Below are 24,134 nucleotides of genomic sequence, written 5' to 3'. Positions count from 1 at the left end.
TCTATGTTCCTTTAACATCAAATAGGCAAAACGATTAATACGGGCACATAACCAATTACCTTAGTTCCTAAATCAGACCACATAGATCTGTTGTTTCGACTTTCAAGCAAGGTAGACTATTTATTTTTCCCTCCGTGGCATTATTTTCTTCTAGAAGCATTGTTACTCACTCACCCACAGATTAAGCATTCTTCTAGAAGCATTGTTACTCACTCACCCACAGATTAAGCATTCAAAGTGAAGGAGATGGTACCTTTCCAGCACCCCATTTACACCCCCCCTCCCCCCGCGGCACCCTCCTAGTTACCCGTTTTCCTGGATGAAGGAAAGTAGTAATGACCCGCTAAAATACCAGTTGGTAACCCAAGGGAACTCAATGGGATTTGATCCAAGACCTCCATGAATTTTCACACCAGCATCTACCAATCAAGCTAACCAATGGGGCCTTCCCTTCCTTAATCATAAAGGTAGAGAAACTAAGATTCCATTCACCAATCTTTAGTACGTTCATTATCAACTTTTAAATTAAGATGACAGTAATTCAATTCCAGGAAGAGAAACTTAAAGTTTACTTTAATAGCAATTAGTATGGTAAGTTACAGCTAGTGTGTTATTCAAGTACAAAAGACTACATTAGGATATGATACAACATGTCAGAACATACTTAAATTTTAGTTTAATGGCAATTGATAAGGTAAGTTACAGCTAGTGTGTTATTCAAGTACAAAAGACCATTAGAATATGATAGAAAATGTCAAAACAAATTTTGTTAAAACAAGAATGGATTTCATGTCTCGAGATGGCCACACCTTCTCAAATTCTGTCATGAAATTCTCACGTAGTACACAAAATGCGGTGTGATAAATAATAGTTACAAACCAATGAAAAGCCACACATTATATGACAAATTGAAAAAAGAGAAATAAACATGTATTTGCGCTATTATTTCATTGGTATACAATGCAGAGATAGAGTTGGCAAACATAAAAACACTAGTCCATTTCATCCTGTTAAACAATATATTAATATTTTAGTTGCTAACGATCTGTAGTAATTCCAATCTCATAAGGACGCACTCATTTTTTTCCAAATCTTTGCACAAGTAAATGAATTGATAGATAAATAAGCTCCATAGTTGAATTTTCAACACCCCGCATTTCAAAAAATTGCATCAAGCATACATGACCCTAGTTTCTAGGTTATTCCTTGAATAACCGTTTCTGCAATTAAATATTCACTTGAATATGCGTAACAACCCTAGGCCAACAGCGGTGACAGAAACAACAGTACCTGTATCAACAATGCAATGTAGATTTAGTTCACAAAGATCAAATATTTAGACAGTTTAATTATGGGCCTTTTGTTACTTACCTTTCTTGATGCCTAAAAGTGGACAAACTGAGAAAACTTATACATATTAAAGATCATATGAGTACATGGACTGACCTATACAATATTTGATCACCTCGTATTTGCCAGCTTCAAGTTGAGTCTTCAAAGCATGAATCTCCTGTTGATAATGAAATAATTGAGTAAATGACTTGGCAAGAGGTGAATGGAGAGAAATATTAATCCATTAAGGCATATGATAAGATAACACATTAGTTTATAGTCCTCAAAAAATTCAATATCAGTTTACCCTATCAAGCTTGTTTGTCAGATTTGAGGTTTCTGTGTTCTGCTTGGATAGTTCTTCTCGTATGCGACTGAATATTAAAATAAAAATAATATGTTAGTGAGATTTTCATGGAAAAAAACCATCAGAATGGTCGAATACTTCAACAAGTAAATATAATCTGTCAAATTTTGTATCGAGGAGCAGCCACATGAGCCATGATAAACAAAAAAAAGGAACAAGAAAAGCTTCTTTGAAAATTAGTAGTCATTTCTATCACAGCCTATAATATCTTGTTCAGAAAGTGCTTATCTGACAAATATGTCACAAACAAACTACAGAATGTATTTATGCTGCAGTCAACATGCAGCAACAGATATGTAAACAATGATATCAGAATGGCATTCATAGGGATGTTATATCTTGCCTTAACCTGTACTGTAATACTTTTATCGCTTCCACCCGACTGACTTGGTCGTGCCGTTGCATAGGATCATTACAGAAGCAGAACCTCATGTGCAATTTTGATTGTTTACTCTCTAAAACGAGTTCAGTGTTACCCACCAAAATGGGTAACCCGCTAAGAGAAAACGTTTCACCTATTTTGGACAGCCAACAAAACAACAGCCCTGCACATTAGCTTGATGATGATCATATCCCAACTCCTCCACCATCTGCACCAATCACTAGATCTCTCACCGTGAAGCATTCCTCTTGGGTAAAGGTGGCCTACCACTCAACAGAGACTTTGATCCACCATCTGCACCAATCACTAGATCTCTCACCGTGAAGCATTCCTCTTGGGTAAAGGTGGCCTACCACTCAACAGAGACTTTGATCATTTTGCAATCGGGTTTTTTTGCTTAATGTTTTGGGCATGTAATATGGCCAAAGCAGTAATCTGGATGATTGACCAACTTGACTGCATATATGTTCTCTCACCTTACCAAGAGGGTTATTTTTTATCCATAGCCCAATAGGACCTCCCTTACAACCTTAGTGTAATGTCCCCAAAGGATTAATTGACCACAGGAGGACGGATTAGCCTATCCAACCCCATAGGCTATAGTCTTGATAAATGGGCAAAACCCAAATTATCCAATGTATGGGGCAACATTAGGTAGATTTTGGGTCAGATGGGGCAAAAAGCCCAAATTCGGGGTTACACTTGCAATACCTCCTATTAGATGAAACCCAAGGAGAAATATATAAATAAAGAAGAGTTGGAGTCATTTAAAAGCATCAATTTGGATTGGCTATCTCTGCTTTCTTGAGCTGAGGCTTTGAGGGTTTAAGACCCCTTCTCTTTGATTAGCTTCAGTGGAGGTGTTCCTACCCTATCTAATCCTTTTGTCTAGCTTTGGTGGAGCTGATCCCAACCTACCAAGGCACACTCTTGTCATTGTTTTGGCATAGGTCTTTGGAGCAATTATGGTTGGGTTTGAGGACTGAAGATGTTCCCCTTGTCTAGCACAGCAATAGCTTTGAAGCATCTCTGTTTTGGTTTGGCAAGGAGGAAGCAATTTTCTGTGATCTCTTTACCTAAGCAATAACAAGAATAGTATGTTTTGCAGCATGTGTGTGTTGGAGTTTGTAGCTATGGTCAGTCTTCATATGTTTTATTTTTTATCATTCATGTATCAATTATTATTTATCTAGCATGTTCTTCATGCTCATGTATTTGTCAAATGTAAAAGGCATGATTATTCATGGCCTTATGAAAGGAAAAATTCAATTTGTTGTTGATTATTTATGGCTCCAACTGTGAAAATGCCAAACTGGAATCCTATTGCAGCAACTGGAAATTATTTTCCTAATTGTTAATTTTATTTAACAATTTAATCGTTGTTTGCTACGTCAAACACTGAATAAATCACACTGCAACCTACACAATTAAAATTGTGGAAGAATAAATGCTAGAAGAAATGCTAGAACACACATAAAAATAACAGTTATTTTTTGACAAAAGTCTGCGGAAAACCCCAACTTGGGAAAACTGGTGCAACAGATGAGGGTTTTATTATTATGCAATAGTGAAAAATCTGAGAACAATCTAGATGCCTGAAACTGGCAATCCACAGCAAGAAAATTTGGGCAAAATACTTAAGGGAATTTCCCTTCACCCACAAGCAATCTCTAGCACAACTTGCCTTTAGAAAATTGGTCATCCAAACCCCAGCATGAGCCTTTTTTGTGTTGCCTCTGAGCTGTCTGCCACACGTGTTGCTCAAAATTGCCACTGATGAAGTCGTTCTTCCTCCAACTGCAAAGGAAATCATCTCTCCGACCTTCTGGAACCTCTGCCAGGCCTCTAGAACTGAGAACGATTTTCCTCACCAACAAATCGATATCCCTGCTGAAGCTACTGCACAGAGCCTCTACGCTGCTTCTCTGGGATAACTCTGCCCTCTTGTTGTTGCCTCTCCGGATCTAGAAATCTTTCCTCCATAAAATTGTCCCTACCCCTCTCACATTGCTTCGATCTCTAGCTCTTTCTCTGACAACTGACTGTTGCTACTCTGGAAATCGATCTACTCAAAAATCGAATGTCTCAAATGTCTTCTCCATCACCACATCGACCTCCTCTTATAATCCTCTGTTGGAGCACCAACAACCAAGATTAAAACTTAATCAATGGCTAGGATCATCTCTATATCAATCCGTGTGAGTTTCTATATGATTCTCGTCTTGACTTAATTAATATTGATTAACTAACCATATTCCCTAAGTTTAGACTTAGGAAATATTAAAAAACTAGTTAATAATCTAATTAAGTCATTTCTAAGTGGAATTTCCATAAACGATTTCTAGGTTTTGGAGATCTCATGTATTCTAGCCTCCCCACAAAATTTTGTGGCTAGAACACATCTAATGCTACAAAAACTAACACTCCCTCTTAGCGAGGAATGTGTCCTAGTGTTATTGCATCCCCTGTAGCAGCACCCTGTCTCTGCATCATCTCCTGTCACAATGTTAATGTCTGGCCATACTACCCACCAACCACTACGCAACTCTGATATATGTTGCATCTGTAATGTTGTTGACCCTGCTGAACTACTACCAACACTGCATTTGCACTGCGACTCCCTCTCATCTGTTGTTGTTGCAACTACAACATCTGCAACTGGAAAGCATCCACAATACTGAATCAACTGTGATTAGTATAATGCATCTATCACCCTCTGCATTGTAACTAAAGAATTTGTGTTGTTGCTGACTCTGCACTGTGCCAATTGTACTGCTACCAACTCTGCATTGCGGTCCCCTGCATCTGACTGCTACTAGTCTCTACCACTGTCTCTCTAGCATCTAACTGCATCAATTGTCACTAATCCTTCCTGCTACTGAATATTGTGGGCCCCCGTAGCAAGGAATGCATCCATGAGGTAGACTCCTGAAGGATCCTGTGCATCTATAGCGCTCTAGGGCTACAACACCAAGTCACCTCACTCCTGGAGGTATATCTACAAACATGGCAAAGTTTTCCTCCAGCTATCAGGAAAGCCTATTGATCTCTGCAGAAGTTGCTTGTTGGTCCTGCTTCTCCTTGTCCTTCTCCCTGAGAGGACACTAGGTACTGTATTGAGGCAATGCCCCAAAAGCTGACAACTGGTCACGGACCTCCTGAATCCTGGTGAGGAAGGGATCTATGCCTTCCCCCTTTTGCATCGTGAGGCATCTCAGCGTCTCCTTTAAGTGCATCTTTTGCTTCTTGGAAGTACCCTAGTATAGCGTAGAAAGAGTCCCCCACATCTCTTTGACAATATCTTTGCCAGCTATATGTGAGACAATATGATCCCGGACTCCATCTAGGATCAACCCCTTTGCATGTGCCATATCCTTCTTGTACTCTTTCAGTTGATCTACATCCGTAGGAACTGCTACCACTGCATCAATATATGCTTTCAGGCCAAATTCATCTAGAAGGAAGGACATCCTTGCCTTCCAGATGACGTAGTTGGAAGCTCCATCCAACCTGTCCTGGTCACGAAGCCCAACAATGGCAATCTCAATGAACTGTCAAAAACTTCATCTTTCTTGTTGCTCAGCTACTGCTCTGTTATTCGCACTCCCTTCTGGAGTGAGAAGATTTGTTCACAACCACTGTTGATCTACAAAGAAAAATCGCACTTCTTGAGATTAGAAGTTCCCTAAGGAAAATTTTCCCTTTGTCTTTGTTATTCTTACTTCCACCCAACATTGGCTCTGCTCTAGCAAATTGTTGCAAAAAACATTGCGTCCAACTAGAGATATGCCCAATGAACGTACTGAGTTGCTCCCTCTGCCTCTAGAATCACTTAATCTGGAAGGAACGAATTTTTCTTCCCCTCTCAAAAAAATCGAACTTCGTCAAGCAACTCGGCCTCTTAGCAAAATATTGCGTCGCCCTGGGGAATTTTGGCCCGTGGCCCTCGTTGAGCAATGAAATTCCTTTCTTTCGTTTTTTAGCTCTCCAACTGATCAACTGCACTCTGATACCATGTGAAAAGTCCAAACTGGAATCATATTACAGCAACTGGAAATTATTCTCCTTATTGTTAATTTTATTCAACAGTGTATTTGTTGTTGGGTACGGCAAATACTGAATAAATCACACTGCAACCTACACAATTAAAACTGCAAAAGAATAAACGCTGGAAGAAATGCTAGAAAACACACATAAAAATAACACAGCTTTTTTTGGACAAAAGTCCCCGGAAAAACCCAACTTGGGAAAACCGATGCAACATATGACAGTTTTATTATTATGCATCAGTGAAAAATCTAAGTACAATTTGGATGCCTAAACCTGGCAATCCATAGCAAGAAAATCTGGGCAAAATACTGAAGGGAATTTCCCTTCTCCCACAGGAAATCTCTAGCATGACTTGCCTTCAGAAAATTGGTCGTCCAAACCCCAGCATGAGCCTCTTCTACGCTGTCTGCCACACGTGTGGCTCGAAACTGCCACTAATGAAGTCGTTTTGCCTCCAGCTGCTGAGGAAAGCATCTCTCTAGCCTTCTGGAACCTCTGTCAGGCCTCTAGAACTGAGAACAATTTTCCTCACCAACAAATCAATTTCCCTGTTGAAGCTACTGCGCAAAGCCTCTGTGCTGCCTCTCTGGGATAACTCAACCCTCTGGTTGTTGCCTCTCCAAATCTGGAAATCTTTCCTCCAGATCATTGTCCCTACCCCTCTCACACTACTTCGAACTCTAGCTCTCTCCAGCAATTGACTACTACTACTCTGGAAATCGATCTGCTCATAAATCGAACTTCTCAAGTGTCTTCTCCATCACCACATCGACCTCCTCTTATAATCCTTTGTTGAAGCACCAACAACCAAGATTAAAACTTAATCATAGCTACGATCATCTCTGGATCGATCCATGTGAGTTTCTAGATGACTATCGTCTTGACTTAATTAATATTGATTAATTAACCATATTCCTTAAGTTTAGACTTGAGAAATATTTAAAAATTGGTTAATAATCTAATTAAGTCATTTCTAGGCAGAATTTCCAGAAACGATTTCTGGGTTTTGGAGATCTCATGTATTCTAACCTCACAAAATTTTGTGGCTAGAACACCAATAATTTTGATGCTACAAAAACTAACACCAATAAGTGTTCAAGTCGGCCCTCCTATGATCATGTCGGTTTGCCCAAGGAGTGTTGAAATTTGGTACCGGAGGATAGGTGGTTCCCTTAGGCTTTGATCTTTGGCCTAGGGAAAAGTGTCCAAAAGAATTTAATTTTTCTCCTAAAGTGACTTTATAATTTTATAAAGTTAAATCTAATTTAAAAGTGGCTTTAAGTGATAAAGTTACTAAGTCTAATTTTAAAGTGACTTTTATAAAGTCAATGAAAAATTAGAAAGGAAAAGTGACTTTGGAAATAAATGACTAAGTGGGTCTTTATTAAAGTGGGGTGAATTAAAAAATAAAAAGTAAAATTTAAATGAGCATTTAATCTCAGCCATTGATCTAAATCTATTTCAGCCATTGGATTTAGATATCACCCAAAAGTCACTTGGGTCACCCAAAAGTCATTTGGAGTTATATTAAGGGAGGAAAATGAGGAAAATATCACATTCGATTCAATTCTTTCATGAGCAGATTGGGAGAAGGAGAGCAAGAGAGATTTCTGAGCAGGGAGGAGAAAGAGACAGCAGCTTGGCACACATTCCAAGGCAGCAGTTGAGCAGATTTGTACAGCTGATTTAGCACACAGTGAAAGGCAGATTTTGGCACGATTTTCGAGGAGAGGTTTGCACAAAAATCGAGCAGTTTGCTGATTTTTCTGCACGCAAAACGAGGGCCATACAGTAGCATTTAATGCTGAAAGTGGGCACGAAAATCGAGGAGACCGTACAGCATTTATTGCTGTCATGTTTGCTGTAATTTCCAGTTTGCTATAAAGCATGGGAAAAGAGATAAGTTGTAAATTTGCTTGCTGATTTTTTGCTGAAAATTTCTCACTGTAAAAGGCAATTTTCAAAAATAAAGAAGAGCTCTCAAACTGGTTTTCCCCAAGAGTTGTAGGGGGTTTTTCCAGGGTCACATTGACCAAAAATCTCAGTGTTTAAATGTGTTTTAATGGCTGTTTATTACTGGTGATTTTTATTTCTGCAATTTCCAGCATTCTGTAAAATTTCCAGAATTTGTGTTTTCAGCAAATTTATTTTTTTCAGCTTGTTAAATGTATGGTTATGGGAAAGAGCATTTAACTATATGAGAGAAATAAAGAGAAACTGAAAACCGGGGTGGGAAAACAGAAATTTCTACAAGGAGACACCCATTTGGTCATTATGAAGGCTATATATTGGAGTAACTCGTCCTCCATCAAGTCACTTTTGCATCACATCATTCACAAATATCTCTCTACAATCAACGAAGGAAGACAACAAAATAAGGAGGCCGAAAAGAAAGAAAACAAAGTATCTCTTTATCCTATGTTTATGATAGTAACTTTTGACAGGGATACCTTTGTTAATGACAGTAATATATCTCGGCAATGATACTTATGTTTATGGAAATGATGTATGACAATGTCCTCGTGCCAATATAGTTGTGACTCTAGCTTTTATGACAACGATTTTTTACCTTACAACAGTGATGTTTAAGCCATGATTCAATATTCTTATACAAATGATGTATGGTCGTGTTGTCACAATAGTGATGTATGCCAATGACGTATGACAGTAACCTACATGAAAGTGATCTAATGAAGTGTGGCAGTGCCTCTATGATAAAGATGTGTGGCAATGCTAAATGACAGTTATGTGTATCATCAGTGATGTATGACAATATGCTCTATGACAGTATTGTGTGGCAGTGCCTTTATGTCAATGTGATGTATCGCAATGACCCTATGACAATGATATATGGCTTATGACAATGTGATGTATGGCAGTGATGTTATGACAAAGACATATGGCTTATGACAGTGAGATATAAGGCAATAATAACTTCAGTGTGATGTATGCTAGTGTTACTTGTGCTCTTGTTGAAAACAAAGATCTATGCAACTTACAGAGATCTGAAGGCAACTTGAATGCCTCCTTGATTGTCTTCCATCTCATGAGGATCTAGTATGATCCATGATTGGCCCTAGGTGGCATAATGGGATTGATGATGAAAGACTTATGTCTCATGATATTTGTACATTTGTACATTGTAGCTCAGTTGAACATTTGATGAATATCTAAGAAAAAAAATTTGGTTGGGTTTTCCCCCTTGTGGGGTTCTGCCCTGATCTTTGACCTAATTCCTGGTGTCTCTATTGTGTATGCTTTTCTTCTATTGTTTCTTATTGTTTTGTTGCATTATTGATGTTATTGTTCTCTCTATATAATTGTTTATGATGCTATGGGGTGAATGTAATGTGAAAATGATGAAAAGGTTTTAAAATGCAATTATCTACAGTAGAGAAAGATCTAGCCAGAAAATTAACAAAAGCTAGGGAAGAGATGGCTACCGGTAGGCAATTTTCCATTATTGGGGCGCTTAGAGCTATGCCCACCCAAGGGTATGTTTCCTCATGAAATTCTTATCCTTCAACTATTAGGGAGGCAAGCCCCTCTAGCATGTGAAAATTTCATCTATCACAGCAACTGGAAATTATTTTACTACTTGTTAATTTATTTGTTGTCTGTTATGGAAAATATTAAATAATTCACACCATGGTTTTCACAAATAAACTGCGGAAGAAAAATAGCGCTGGAAACTGAGAAAATCTAGCACACACATAAAATTTACACACTATTTTTGGACAAACGTCCCCAGAAAAACCCAACATGGGAAAACCAGTGGATCAGCTGAGGGTTTTATTATTATGAAGCAGTAAAATCTGAGTACAATCTATGGATGCCCAATTGGAAATCCAAACAACAAGAAAATCTCACCAAAATTATTTAAGGGAATTTCCCTTCCTCCACAAGCAATCCAGGCACAACTCTACCTCAGAAAACCCATCTTTTTGGACACTCTACTGTTAAAATTGGCAACTAGGGCCAAACTCTGTGTGGATCATCTTATCTATGGCAACTATCTTGGATCCCTCTCATCGAGAGGTGCAAGATTGATCTAAAGATCATCTGATTCTGATAAGTATCCATGGAGTTATGAATTTATTTGTGTTATAAGACAATTCGTCAAGGTCGGTCAGCAACCAAATAAACCCCACATGTCCTCAATGTTTTACTATAAAAGGAGGTGGCTTGCAAGTCATTTGTCACTCAACTCATGTGATCTTTTCCTCTCCACTCGTTTGGGTTTTGGTGGAAGGAAAAGTCACTAAGAATATACGTTGTTATGGAAGCCTAATCCTATACGCTGTCATGTTATGGAAGCCTATTCCTACATTATGGAAGCCTAATCCTATACGTTGTCATGTTAAGGAAGCCTAAATCCTATACGTTGTCATGGAAGGGATGCCTAAACTATACACTATCCTAAACACAGTCTCCAAGCCGCAGTCAATAAGGATTTATATGCTGTCATGAGATGGTGTTCTAGCAAGCCTTAAACGCTGTCCAAAAGAAGTCTATACATTGTCCTAAAATAGAGTCGCAGAAGGGTATTGATAACACCAATATCTTGGGTTTAGGTGCAGTCATGACCATGTGTAAGGACGCAGCAACAGGTTGATATTCTCAACATATCTATCTCAGTATAACAATGATCTAATAGCAGTCATGACATATGTTGATCATGGTGAAGACTAGACAGTGAATAGCAGACTATGTATATGTATATGTATTACAGCCTTGCCATAACTCTAAAGGTGTAATAGGTCTCGAGATGTACAAATGTATTACAGCCTTGCCATAACTCTAAAGGTGTAATAGGTCTCGAGATGTACAAGAGATCTTAGGCATACCTATGAAACAGTCTCAAGAGGAATCATTCGGATCTAGTATGATGCAGTTTTGATGTACTTCCAAGAATAGTAACAACCTTAGCCTTGATACAATACATCATCTCACTCTACAGTAAGGCACAAGCACAATACATGGTGATGATGCAGCATAGTGCACAGTGACGGTGGTGTAGCACAGTGATGCATAGTGCGGCATGGTGCTACCTCATGTGACATCTTCTTAGAGAAGATCTTTGATCTTATTTTTGATAAGTCAAAATGTTGACTTCTGATGTATATGTACTATCTCTCTCTTTCTGCTAAACTATTGAAGAACACATAAGAAGAATTCCCCATGTGAGTTTCTAGACTATTCTCATCTTGACTTAATTAATTCTGATTAATTAACCATTTTCCCTAAGTTCAGACTTGCGAAATATTCAAAAATCGGCTAATAATCTAATTGAGCCATCTCTAGGTGAAATTTCAGGAAACAATTTATGGGTTTTGGAGATCTCATATATTTTAGACTCTCCACAAAGTTTCGAGACTAGAACAGGGCTAGGATCATCTTGAAGTCGACCCGTGTGAGTTTCTAGACTATTCTCATCTTGACTTAATTAATTTTGATTAATTAATCATTTTCCCTAAGTTCAGACTTGTGAAATATTCAAAAATCAACTAATAATCTAATTGAGCCATCTCTAGGTGAAATTTCAGGAAATAATTTATGGGATTTGGAGATCTCATGTGTTTTAGACTCTCCACAAAGTTTCGAGACTAGAACACATCTGATGCTAAAAAAACTAACACTTCCTCTTAGCTAGGACTGTGTTCTGGTGCTGCACACCCTGCTACAACACTGTCTTTGTATCATCCTTTGTCATGTTGTTGATTTCTGGTCGCTGCCCACCAACCACTGCGCAACTCTGATGTTGCATCTGTGTTGTTGTTGCCACTGCCATACCACTGCCATCTTTGCATTTGCACTACAACTCCCTCTCATTTTTTGTTGTTGCAACTGCAACATCCGCAACTAAGAAGCATCTGAAATACTGAAACATTTGTGTTCAGTATGATGCATCTGTCTCCCGAGTCTTTACTGCCACTAGCATCTGCACTATCACTAAGGAATCTATGCTGCTACTAACTCTGCATTGCTACCAACTCTGCACTGCCCTCCTCAGCATCTAACTACTACTAGTCTGCAATTGTCACTTTGGTACTGACTGCATCAACTGCCATTGATCCATCCTGCTACTGAATATTGTGGGCCTTTGTAGCTAGGTGATGATCCATGAGGTGGACTCCTCAAGGACCCTGCCCAATCTTTGTAGCTCTCTAGAGCTACAGCACCAAATCACCCCACCTCACTTTTGGAGGTATATATGCGAACATAGCAAACTCCTCTAGCCTAGAGGAAAGCTTGTCTATTTTCGTGGATGTTGCCTGATGGTCTCGCTTCTCCTGCTTTTCCTCTTCCTAAGAGGATACTGGGTACTGTAATGACCGAACTCACCACACCTAAAGCACTTGACCTTTGACAAGTCCTGTTTTTTCTTCTGCTCCCCCTACCCCTCACTGGGACCCTTCAACGCCAGGGCCACATTTTCCTCCTCCTTCACACCCTTCGATCGCTACTACTACTACCACTGATGGAGCTCTTAAGCAAAGCTCGCCTCATTTCCTCCTGATGCAAATCGGCCCACATCCTGTCCCATCTAAGTAGTGTGTCTCTGCCCAATATACTTCAAACGAAGACTTGCCAATCCTCCGAAACATTGTTTAGTGCTAACCGTATTAGCTCTGATGGTTGAGGTGTTGGCCCAATAGCGGCAAGCTAATCTCAGACCTCCTAAATCCTGGTGAGGAAGGGATCTATGCATTTTCCCTTCTGCATCCCGATGCATCTGAGCTTTTCTTTTAGGAACATCTTCTACTACTCGGAAGAACTCTGATATAGCATGGAGAGAGCTACCCACATTTCTCTAATTGTACCTTTGTCTGCCAAATGTGAGACTATATGATCTCGAACTCCATCCAAGGTCAACCGCTTCGCTCTTGCCATCTCCTTCCTGTATTTTGAGTTGATCTGCATCCTGGGGAAATGCCACCACATTCTCTATCTAGGCTTTTAGGGCATATTCATCTAGAAGGACATCCTAGCTTTCCAGATGACATAGTTGGAAGTTCCATCCAACCTATCCTGATCTCTAAGCCCTGATATGGTTATATCTGGAATCTCCTTCCTTTGCTTAGTTGTTGCTCTGCAACTCATACTCCCTCTTGGAATGCGCGGATCTACTAGCTGCTACTATCAATCTGCGACTGGAAAAAAAAAAATCGGATTTCTTGGCTAAAACCCCTCCGAGAGAAATCCCCTCTGTGTGTGTAATTTCTCTTCCACCCGACGTTGATTCTGCCACTGCAAAACCCTTTGCTTCCAACTAAGGAATTTGTTCAGAAAAATCTTTGTTGTTGTTGCTCCCTCTGACTACTGGAATCACTATCCTAGGCAACTCAACCTTTTTGCCAACTTGCAACTGAAAATCAAATTTTTGCCCCAGCAATTTGGCCTTCCTGTCAATGAACAGCGCAGCCTCTAGGAATTTTGGCATGTTGTTCCCACTGAACAGGGAAATTCATTTCTCTGCTTTTGAGCTTCCCGCTAATCACTTACACTCTTATACCATGTGAAATTTTCCATCTATCACAGCAACTAGAAATATTTTCCTAATTGTTGATTTATTTAACAATTTATTCGTTGTTTGTTACGGCAAATATCAAATAATTCACACTATGATTTTCACAAATGAACTATGGAAGAAAAATAGCATTGGAAACTGAGAAAATCTAGCACACACATAAATTTACACAATTGTTTTTCCGGTCAAATTTGCAATAACTAGTGCAGCAACTGAGGGTTTTATTATAATGCAATGGTGAAATCCGAGTACAATCTATGAATGCCCAACTGGCAATCCAAACAGCAAGAAAATCTGGCCAAAATTATCTAATGGAATTTTCCTTCCTCCACAAGCAATCCCGACACAACTCTACCTCTAAAAACTCGTTCTTTTGGACCCTCTACGTTAGCTCTTACACAGTGCTTGTGCAAACCCTTGGACGTCTAGCCCAGAACTGCCTCTGATGAAGTCTTTCTGCTTGTCTCTGCTAAGATAATTGATTCTTCGGCCCTCTGGAAGGTGAATCGAATTTTTCTCCAGCCAAATCGAATTGCTCTTCTGAAGCAATTGTACAGTCCTATGTGTTACCTCACTGAGAATAATTCAGCGTCTTGTTGTTGCCTCTCCGGATCTGGAAAACTTCCTCCAAATCATTGTCTCTACCCCTCACTGACTCTGCTTCGATCTCTGGCTCTCCTGCAAACTCTGTTGGTCTCTGGAAATCGATCTGCCAAGGAAATCAAACTGTTGAAGTGTATTCTCCAAGTGCCCATCGACTTCTTCTTATAATCCCTTGTTCGTGCACCAACAACCAAGATTAAAACTTAATCAAGGGCTAGGATCATCTTGAAGTCGATATGTGTGAGTTTCTAGACTATTCTCACCTTGACTTAATTAATTTTGATTAATTAACCGTATTCCCTAAGTTTAGATTTAGGAAATACATAAAAATTAGGTAATAATCTAATTGAACCATCTCTAGGTGGAATTTCCAAAAACAATTTCTGGTTTGTATATTTCATGTGTTTTAGCCTCTCCACAAAGTTTCGAGACTAGAACACATCTGATGCTACAAAAACTAACACTCCCTCTTAGCGAGGACTATGTTCTAGTGTTGCACACCCTGCTACAACACTTTGTCTCTGTATCATCCTCTGTCACGTTGTTGATTTTTGGCCACTACCCACCAACCACTGCGCAACTTTGATGTTGCATTTGTGTTGCTGGTGACGCTGCGATACTATTTCCAACTTTGCATCTGCACTGCAACTCTCTCTCATCTGTTGCTACTATCACTGCAACATCTACAACTAAGAAGCATCTGAAATACTAAATCATCTATGTTCAGTATGATGCATCTGTCTCTCGAGTCCTAACTGCCACTAGCCTTTGCACTGTCACTAAAGAGGTTGCGCTGCTACTGACTCTGCACTGTACCACTTTGCTCTTCTGCCAACTATGCACTGCGCACTTCAGAACTAGACTATTACTAGTCTGCAATTGTCACTTTGGTATTGACTGCATCAATTGCCATTGATCCATCGTGCTACTAAATAATGTGGTCCTCCATATCCAGGTAATGATCCATGATGTGGACTCCTCAAGGATCATGCCGACTCTCTGACACTCTCTAGGGCTACAGCACCAAATCACCCCATCTCACTCCTGGAGGTATATTTGCAAACATATCAAACTCTTCCTCTAGCCTAGAGGAAAGTTGGTCTATTTCTGCAAATGTTGTCTGTTGTTCCCGCTTCTCCTTCCTGAGAGGACAATGCGTACTGTAGTGGCCAAAATCACAACACCTAAAGCACTTGACCTTTGACAGGTCCTTCTTCTTATGCTCGCCCTGCCCCTGACTAGGACCCTTCGATGCTAAGGCCACATTCTCCTCCTCCTTCACACCCTTCGATATGTTGCTACTGTTGCCACTGATGGAGCTCTTAAGCAAAGCTCGCCTCATTTCCTCCTACTACAAATCGGCCGACATCCTGTCCCATCTAAATAGCGTGTCTCTGCCCAATATACTTTGGACAAAGACTAACCAATCCTCCAAGACACTATTTTGTGCCAACCATACTAGCTCTGATGGTTGAGGCACTACCCCAACAACTGCAAACTGATCTCGGACCTCCTAAATCCTAGCGCAGAAGGGATCTATGCTTTCTCCCTTTTGCATCCTGATGCATCTGAGCTTTTCTTCCAGGAACATTATCCGCTGCTCGAAAGAACTCTGATATAACATGGAGAGAGCTACCCACATTTCTCTAGTTGTACCCTTGTCTGCCAAATGTGAGACTATGATTTCAGACTCCATTCAAGATCAACGCTTCACCCTTTCCATCTCCTTCTTGTATTCTTTGAGCTAATCCACATCCTGGGAAACTGACACCACATTATCTATGTACGCTTTCAAACCATATTCATCTAGATGGAAGGACATCCTAGCCTTCCAGATGACATAGTTGGAAGCTCCATCCAACCTATCTGTTAATTTGGGGTAGCATCGGATGTGCTCTAGCCACGAAATTTGGTGGAGAAGCTAAGGCACATGAGATCTCCAATACCCAGAAAGGTTTTAGGAAAATTCTAAATAGTTTGGGAGATATTAAAATAATTAATATTTTTAATGGAATCCCTAAGTCTAAACTTAGGGAAATTAAAATATTAATGTGAATTAATATAAAATTGTGTTAGAATGGTCCAAAAGTCATAGATCAAGCCAGATCTAAACTTAGTCATTGATTAGGGACTTAATCTCAGCCGTTGATTTGTCAACGAGAAAAGTATAAGATAAGGCTTGAGGGTCAGTTGGAGAACATACCAAGAGATCAAGATTTAGACTTTCTAGGGCTGGGTTTGTTGAGAAAGTTAGGAAAGTGATCTGGAGTTGCAGTTGAGGGGCAGTGAATACAGAAGTAGAGAAGTAGAGATAGTGTCAGGAGGATCAACGCAGCAGCCGGGAAAGCTGATGCAGAGGGCAGAAGCTGAAACTGCTGGGAACAGCCGGAACTGCCAGGAACTGCCAGAATAGTCGAGATAGCTGACGCAGAGGGCAGAAGTCAAAACTACCAGGAACAGTTGGAACTGTCAAGAACTGTCGGGAAAGCTGACGCAAAGGGAGAAGCCGGAACTGTCGGGAACAGTTGGAACAGCCGGGAAAGCTGACGCAGAGGACAGAAGCCGAAACTACCAGGAACAACTGAAACGACCGGGAACTGCCAGAACTGCTGGGAAAGCTGACGTAGAGGGCAGAAGCCGGAACTGTCGGGAATAGCCAGAACAATTGGGAACTGTCGGAACTGCCGGGAAAGTTGACACAAAGGGCAGAAGTCGGAACTGTCGAGAACAGACAGAAACTGCCAAGAAAGCTGACGCAGAGGGTAGAAGAGGCTAACGCAGTCCCTAGAGGCTGACGTCGGGGTTTTTCGTGGGGCGGATTGGAGCTGAGGACTTGCCGGAGTGTTTATCCGGGGTTTCAGCCAAAGCATCTGTCTCTGAAGGAGAGGTACTACTACCGAGATTTTTCTCTGTTGGGTGCGCCGAATTTGGCACCCAGATTGTATTCTGAAACTGCTTAATAAATCAAACCCTCAGATGGCTACACCAGTTTTTCCGCATTGGGTTTTTCCAGGGACATTAGTCCAAAAATAATGGTGTCATTTGTGTGCTTGTTTTTATTTCCTTAAGTTGATGATCTGTAATGTGTTGAGCATGTACTTGTGTTTATTTTCAGTATTTACATGGTAAATAATTTGTTAATTAATCAGAACAAGTAGGAAGGAATAAATCATAAAGTACATGGAAGGTTTCTAACTGTTAGACTTAGAAACTTCAACATGGTATCAGAGGGTGGTTGCAGATCACAAGAGAACTGAGGACATCAGCCAAGCAGAGCAGCAGCATCAGAAAACCGTTGTCCCGAGTGACAGAAAAAATTCCTAGCAGCAAAACACCAAGGAAGGGGTGATGCAGTGCTTGCGTCATCAAGTTCGGGCCAAGAAGATGTCGAGGGAGCCAAAGACAAGCTCACGCAGAGCCATGCAGAGGCCAGGAGGGCTGACGCAGTTGGCTTAGGGAGCTAGTTTGTCAGTGTTGGGACTGCGCAGAGCCTAGGAGCTCTCACCTTCAGGTTGTTGGGTTTAAGAGGTTGTGGATAAATTGCAGAATTGAGCTGGTGGGGTATCATTGTCGAAACAGTACCTAACAAGGCAAGGCCAAGGAGGAGGGAGTTGCTACTGAGGGTTTCTAGCCGAGAAATCTGGATCAATGGTGTGGTTTCACAAACGATCATAGTAGGGGGCATCTCGACATCGGCAGAAGGATTTCCAGGAGGGAAATCGAGGCTCAAAAGGAGTCACAGCAAGAATAAAACATAAAAACTATCGCTGAAGCAGATAGACTGATAGCTTGTAGACTTGAATGTAAAAATACACACAGGTATTTAATAATAATAATTTATTAATATATAAAATTGTATAAGATGATATAAAATGATTTGAATGTTACAATGAGGCCCTTCTTTTATACCTCAACAGGTGAACTTTCGAGAATGGGCATGTCTTTTAGACATGCCTTTTCACCTAAATTAATGACTGTTTAACCTAATTAATATTTAATTATTTAATATTTATATTTATTTTATTTATTTAATTGTTCATAACATAGCCTCTTCCTTCGGAAGCTTTGTCCTCAAAGCTTTAACGCTTGGGGTTTTCTTCACTTAGTGTATGTCGTCTTGACGTATATAATCTGGACATCCTCTTCTCTTATAGCTCATCGGTAATATTTCCTTAGATTTTTTTTTGTCTAAATTTTTATTTTTATTTTCCTTTTTAATAGGACTAATTTTTTTTTTCTAACTCTATTTCTATATTTTTTTTATATAACTCTAATAATTTTTTTTTAACTCTAATTTTTTTTTGTAAACTATATATATTTACACTTATATAATTATAAAATATAATTATATAATGAAAATTTATATAGTTTAATGTATATATCATAATTTTTTTTAATAGAATTTATTGATTAACTAGAAACTATATATTATAACTATAATAAAATATAATTATATAATTATATCTATAAATTTAAAATATATATATATATATATAGTTTCGTTATTAAAAAGAAACAGGTACGACGTGACCGTTGACGGAACCAGGACTTCGATTCGTTGTAACATTTTGACTGCAGTGAAAAGGAAAATGCGTCGGACGGTTTTGCTGTGGGAGTTAATGACAAACGGCTGCTGCGCCGAGCGTGGTCGACCGGTGAAGAAACCTTTGAGGCCGGGGACTTCCCTGGATTTTTCCTCGGCGAAACCCTTTTAGTAGTGGCTTTCATAACCCGATCCGGCACTGGAACGTAATCATACACGTTCATAATTTTCCCAGCTTGCCATTTCGTTGCCTGCAGAGCTACCGAGGGAGCCTTGTTGGATTCGATCCCTTGACCACCGGGGGCATCAGATCCATCCATGGCCTGCTGGTTGAAGACATCTCCTAGCTTCCTCACGCAGATTCGAACCCTGGGCGATCGCTTCTTGCTCGGCTTCTCTGACTCGGGCACGGCCAGCGACAAATCCCCCTCATCATCCTCGTCCAGGGCGGTCCACTTGTGCTTAGAAACCCGACGTACGGTGGCACCAACATCTATTGGTGTATCGATTGAACTGGACACAGAAGGAGACTTAGGGCTTGAAAAGCCCTTATTTTTAGGGCTGGAAATGCCCTTACTTTTAGGGCTGCCTGAAGCTGAATCGTCCTTTGCAGCGGCATCTTTATCAGTTTTGCGCTTCTTATTCTTTTTCATCTCTTCCTCGGCTTTCTTCTCGTCCCTATTTCTTATTTTGGTCTCTTTCTCTTCCTCGGCTCTGAGCTTCTTGATGCTCCCTTCAATTTTCCCCTGCATTCGCTTTCTCTTGAGGTTGAGGCCTCCCATGGACCAGTGGGCGTCCTTGGCCCACCTCATGAATGGTTCTGTCACGCCCAACGGGGGATCGACTCTCTCCGAATTGAACTTCACGTCGCCATAGATGAAGGGCCTCGGGAGGCTGCTGCCATAGAATCTCGTCGGCCTCACAGGCAACACCAGGTGAAAAGGAGAATGCGTCAAATTTGTGCTTACCGATGAAGACCGTGTAGCATTTATAACCGCCATTGCCATCCTATGAGCAAGCCTGACAAGAGCTTCCGAAAATAAGAGTTCACAGAAAAGTCGTATTGAACCCTTTATTATTGTAACCCTCGCGTTCGGTAGAACCACGGTCGTTCCAGGGTTCATTAGATGCACTTGTGAACCTCTGACAATAAATAAAATGACAACGCTGCTCAAAGCCATTTTTGGTTGATTTTCAAAAGAAACCTCACCCCACACTATTGTTTCCCGATACTCGGTAATCGGTAGCAACTGCAAAGAAGATTCAGGTTTGGCTTTCGCATCAGCAAGGACAAAATCGTCCTCCTGGAATATTGAAATTGTATCAAGCACTGCAGACTTAATTTTATTTATTGCATGTTTTTGACATGCCTCAGCTTCATCTTTCCCAGTTTGGCATGTTGCAGAAGCCTTGTTCTGAATCACTTCGCTTGGCTGGCTAGTTTGGAAGGGTTTCCAGCATCCAACATTTTTATCTATCTCACCAGACTGGGTGAAATCGACTGAGCCATAAATACTCTCTCTAGTGGGGACATTCTTTGTTTCAATCTCAAATGTGAAAGTATCGCTGATTTGAGACATAGTTTTTGTTTCTAAACTTCCAGATTCAATCCCAACCTTCTCCACTTTATCATCCCCCTCGTTGGAAACATAGGACAATTTTACAGAATCGACAAGATCATTATTCTCAATATAAGGTTGATCAACATTTGGAAGGAGAAAACAATTCTGCAAATGATTATCATCTTTATCTTCATCAAATATATCATTTATTACATCTTCATTTTGATTATCACTATTCTGGTCAACATCTTCTTCTCCTGCTTCACCTTGTTTTGTTCCCTCACTTTCACTATCATCTTCCTTATTATTGATTTCCTTTATACATACTTTAACTTCTGCACATGATTTTTCTAAACGCTGAAATGCTTCTTGAATACTAAACTGTTCAACATAATCAGGATGTGAATGTAAGGGCACATTGTGCGGCTAACTACGTTCAAAGCCATGCATGATTATATCGTGTGCCATGGCTCTGATACCACTAAAACATAAAAACTATGGCTGAAGCAGATAGACTGATAGCTTGTAGACTTGAATGTAAAAATACACACAGGTATTTAATAATAATAATTTATTAATATATATAAAATTGTATAAGATAATATAAGATGATTTGAACGTTACAATGAGGCCCTGCTTTTATACCTCAGCAGGTGACCTTTCGTGAATGGGCATGTCTTTTAAACATGCCTTTTCACCTAACTTAATGACTATTTGACCTAATTGATATTTAATTATTTAATATTTATATTTATTTTATTTATTTAATTGTTATGAATTATATTCATAACAAAGAACTTCCAGGAGGGAAGTAGAAGAGCAGCGGAACGGCACTACACAAAGAGGCCAGGACAGACTGGACGGAGCCTCAAACTTCGTAGTCTGGAAGGCCAAAATCTTATCTGTACTTGACAGAAATCATGTCAAGCACTTCGTCTTGAAGACGATAGCGGTCCCAGTTGACCCAGCTGACAATGACAAGTATGAGGAAGAAATGGCGAGGGCCAAGAGTATCATTCTTGACGAGGTCAAGGATAATATAGTTCCACATATTGCCAAGAAGATTACGACACAGGAGATGTGGGAGGCCCTGACCAAGTTGTATCAGCATACTTCCGTGCAGAGGAAGATGCTCCTAGAAAATCAACTGCAGTCATACTAGATGCAGAAGGGAGAATAGATCGACACCTTCCTCAGTCGATTGAAAGAGATCCGAGATCAACTCACTTCCATAGGGGCCACACCAGATCCAGAGTTGATGGTGAGAACAACCCTGAATGCAGTCTCAGAAGACTGGGAGGTGTTTGTCCAGAGCATACTGGGCAGGGCGACCCTTCCAGATGTTATGAATATAATTCATAACAATTAAATAAAATAATTAAATATAAATATTAAATAATTAAATTTTAATTAGGTTAAATAGTCATTAAGTTAGGTGAAAAGGCATGTCTAAAAGACATGCCCATTCACAAAAGGTCACCTGCTGAGGTATAAAAGCAAGACCTCAATGTAACATTCAAATCATCTTATATGATCTTATACAATTTTATATATTAATAAATTATTGTTATTAAATACCTGTGTGTATTTTTACATTCAAGTCTACAAGCTATCAGTCTATCTGCTTCAGCCATAGTTTTTATGTTTCACCAGATTGGGAGGAAATGTGGGTGGCTCTTCGCCAAAAAGAGATCAGGAGGGTGACCAAGACGGGAAGCAACAGCAAGAGGATCAGAAACAAGAAGGAGGATGAGGTGGATGCTGCCCTAGCATCTAAGGGTAAGCAAGAAAAGCGGAAAAAGAAGGACCTCTGCAAGGTCAAATGCTTCCACTGTGGGGAGCTGTTAGGTCCCTATACTACTAGTGTAACCCCTTATTGTTGTTAGTACAATCCTCTTATTATATTGGTGTGCCCATGTAGTCCCCATATTGTTATTATTGTGCCTCATAGAAGTCCACTATTGCTATTATTGTGCCCTTACATTATTATTGTTATGTCGGCTCTGATTATATTATGACCCCTTAAACTCCTATATATAAAAAGGAGGTCTTGTCATTTGTATCATCCAAGAATTGTTCATTTGTGTAATGTAAAGGAAGTTGCCCCCTCGAAGAGGCTTATTTCTAAGGTGTTGATCTATCTTTTCTATCTTTTTGTGCACTTAGCACTAGTTTCATAACATTTGATATCAGAGCTTTGGATTCTAGGGTTTCGCTGCTCCAAACAGGTCATCGTGGAATTTTCACTAAAACTTTTTTCTGCGACATTTCAGAAGCGAAAAAAAAAAACCTCAAATGAGACGAAATCGTGCTGAATTTTGGGTCCAAATTTCAAATCTCGTCTCACTACAGTTTCGGAGATATGATTTGAGGAAATTAGGGTTTTTGCAAGCTTCAGAATTTCATCTAAAACAAGTCATCATGGAATTTTCATTATAACATTTTCGCTACGAAGTTTCAGAAGCTAAAACAAAAACCGATTTGAGAAGAAATCGGTCTGAACCTCGGGTTCGCATTTCAGATCTTGGCTCACTATATATTCGGATATATGATCTGAGGAAGTTAGGGTTGTTGCAAACTCTCGAATTACGCCCTAAATAGGTGACCTTGGGAAAATCGTCATAACTTTCTCTCTGGGCATCAGATTGATATTTCGTAAGAAGTTATAGAAAGAGGACAAACTGTATTTTTTTGGGTATAATTTGCAGAACCGAAGGTTGAAACAGTGACACGTGGAACATCGTACAAGTTTACTCTACTGAACTAGTCTATAATTAGGTCATTGTGGGAGATTGGGAATAAATCTTTCTTCAGGAATCCAATTGTGATCAGACTTGCGGAGTTAGAAAGAGGACTCAGAGGGCTATTGTAGACCAAAATTTCAGAACTTAAAGATTCGAAAGTACAGAGTTACATCCATTTCAAGATCGAGCTCCTAAAATCAAGAAAAAGCGAGATGAGGAAGTTTGATGGCAAGGATTCGCTAAATTGGATACTACAGGTGGAGAAATATTTTAATCTACATGGTGTACCACTGTTACAGAAGGTATGTATTGCATCTAATTATTTAGAATCGAATCAATTTTTATGGTATAAAGGGCTTTGTTCTCGTAAACCACTTGTCACGTGGTCAATTTTCACGGAGGAAATGATAGCACATTATGAGAATACAAAAAGAAACACTTTCTTTACCCAATTGATAAATCTCAAACAAAAGGGTTCAATGGCAGAGCACATTGAGGACTTCCAAAAATTGAATATAAGGGTAAATGATATTCCAGAAAAAAAAAAATGGTTGATGTCTTCATAGGGACTTTAAAGGATAACATTCAACACGAGGTTCGTCTTTGGGAACCTGATTCATTGGAGAAGGCATCAGGTTGGCAAGAAAAATTGAAAGCGAAAATATGGAAACAAGGAATCCCACCACTCACGACTATAAGTATGGAAGTGTTTTTTCTCCTAGCCTTCCACAACCTACAAAGTTTACACCACAACAATTGGAAGAAAAGAGAAAAAAAGATTTTTGTTACAATTGTGATAGCAAATACACTAAAGGTCATAAGTGTGCTGAGAAGAAATTATTTTACATAGATTATGAAGAAGAGGAAAAAAAGGATCAGCAAACATCAAAAGAAGAGGATATACACCAGGAACCCACCCCAGAGAAAGAAAAAATGAATCCGACCATAACTTGTAAAGCATTGGAAAAAATTACCACTCCTCAAACTCTCAAGATAGAAGGACATATTAAGAAGAAAAAG

General features: G+C 39.7%; 1 protein-coding gene across 1 annotated transcript in view; it reads right to left on the bottom strand.

The window, feature by feature from the left end:
* Window positions 1-908: 908 nt before the first annotated feature.
* The window catches only part of LOC149255558 (protein FMP32, mitochondrial-like), a 171,314-nt gene continuing 148,088 nt past the window's right edge, over window positions 909-24,134 (bottom strand). The window contains exons 6-8 of the mRNA XM_089460518.1: window positions 1,640-1,706; window positions 1,447-1,510; window positions 909-1,290 (exon numbers count right to left, since the gene is read on the bottom strand). Of these exons, the coding sequence (XP_089316644.1) occupies window positions 1,235-1,290; window positions 1,447-1,510; window positions 1,640-1,706 (187 nt within the window). The 3' untranslated portion in view covers window positions 909-1,234. The remainder of the gene's footprint in view (window positions 1,291-1,446; window positions 1,511-1,639; window positions 1,707-24,134) is intronic.

Source organism: Pinus tabuliformis, chromosome 7 (assembly GCF_031772625.1).
Source record: "Pinus tabuliformis cultivar Carrire ecotype Pingquan chromosome 7, CPIR1, whole genome shotgun sequence".
In the NCBI taxonomy this organism is placed as follows: domain Eukaryota; kingdom Viridiplantae; phylum Streptophyta; class Pinopsida; order Pinales; family Pinaceae; genus Pinus; species Pinus tabuliformis.
Note: the sequence above shows the minus strand (reverse complement) of the source record. Positions and strands in the feature narration are given on the sequence as shown.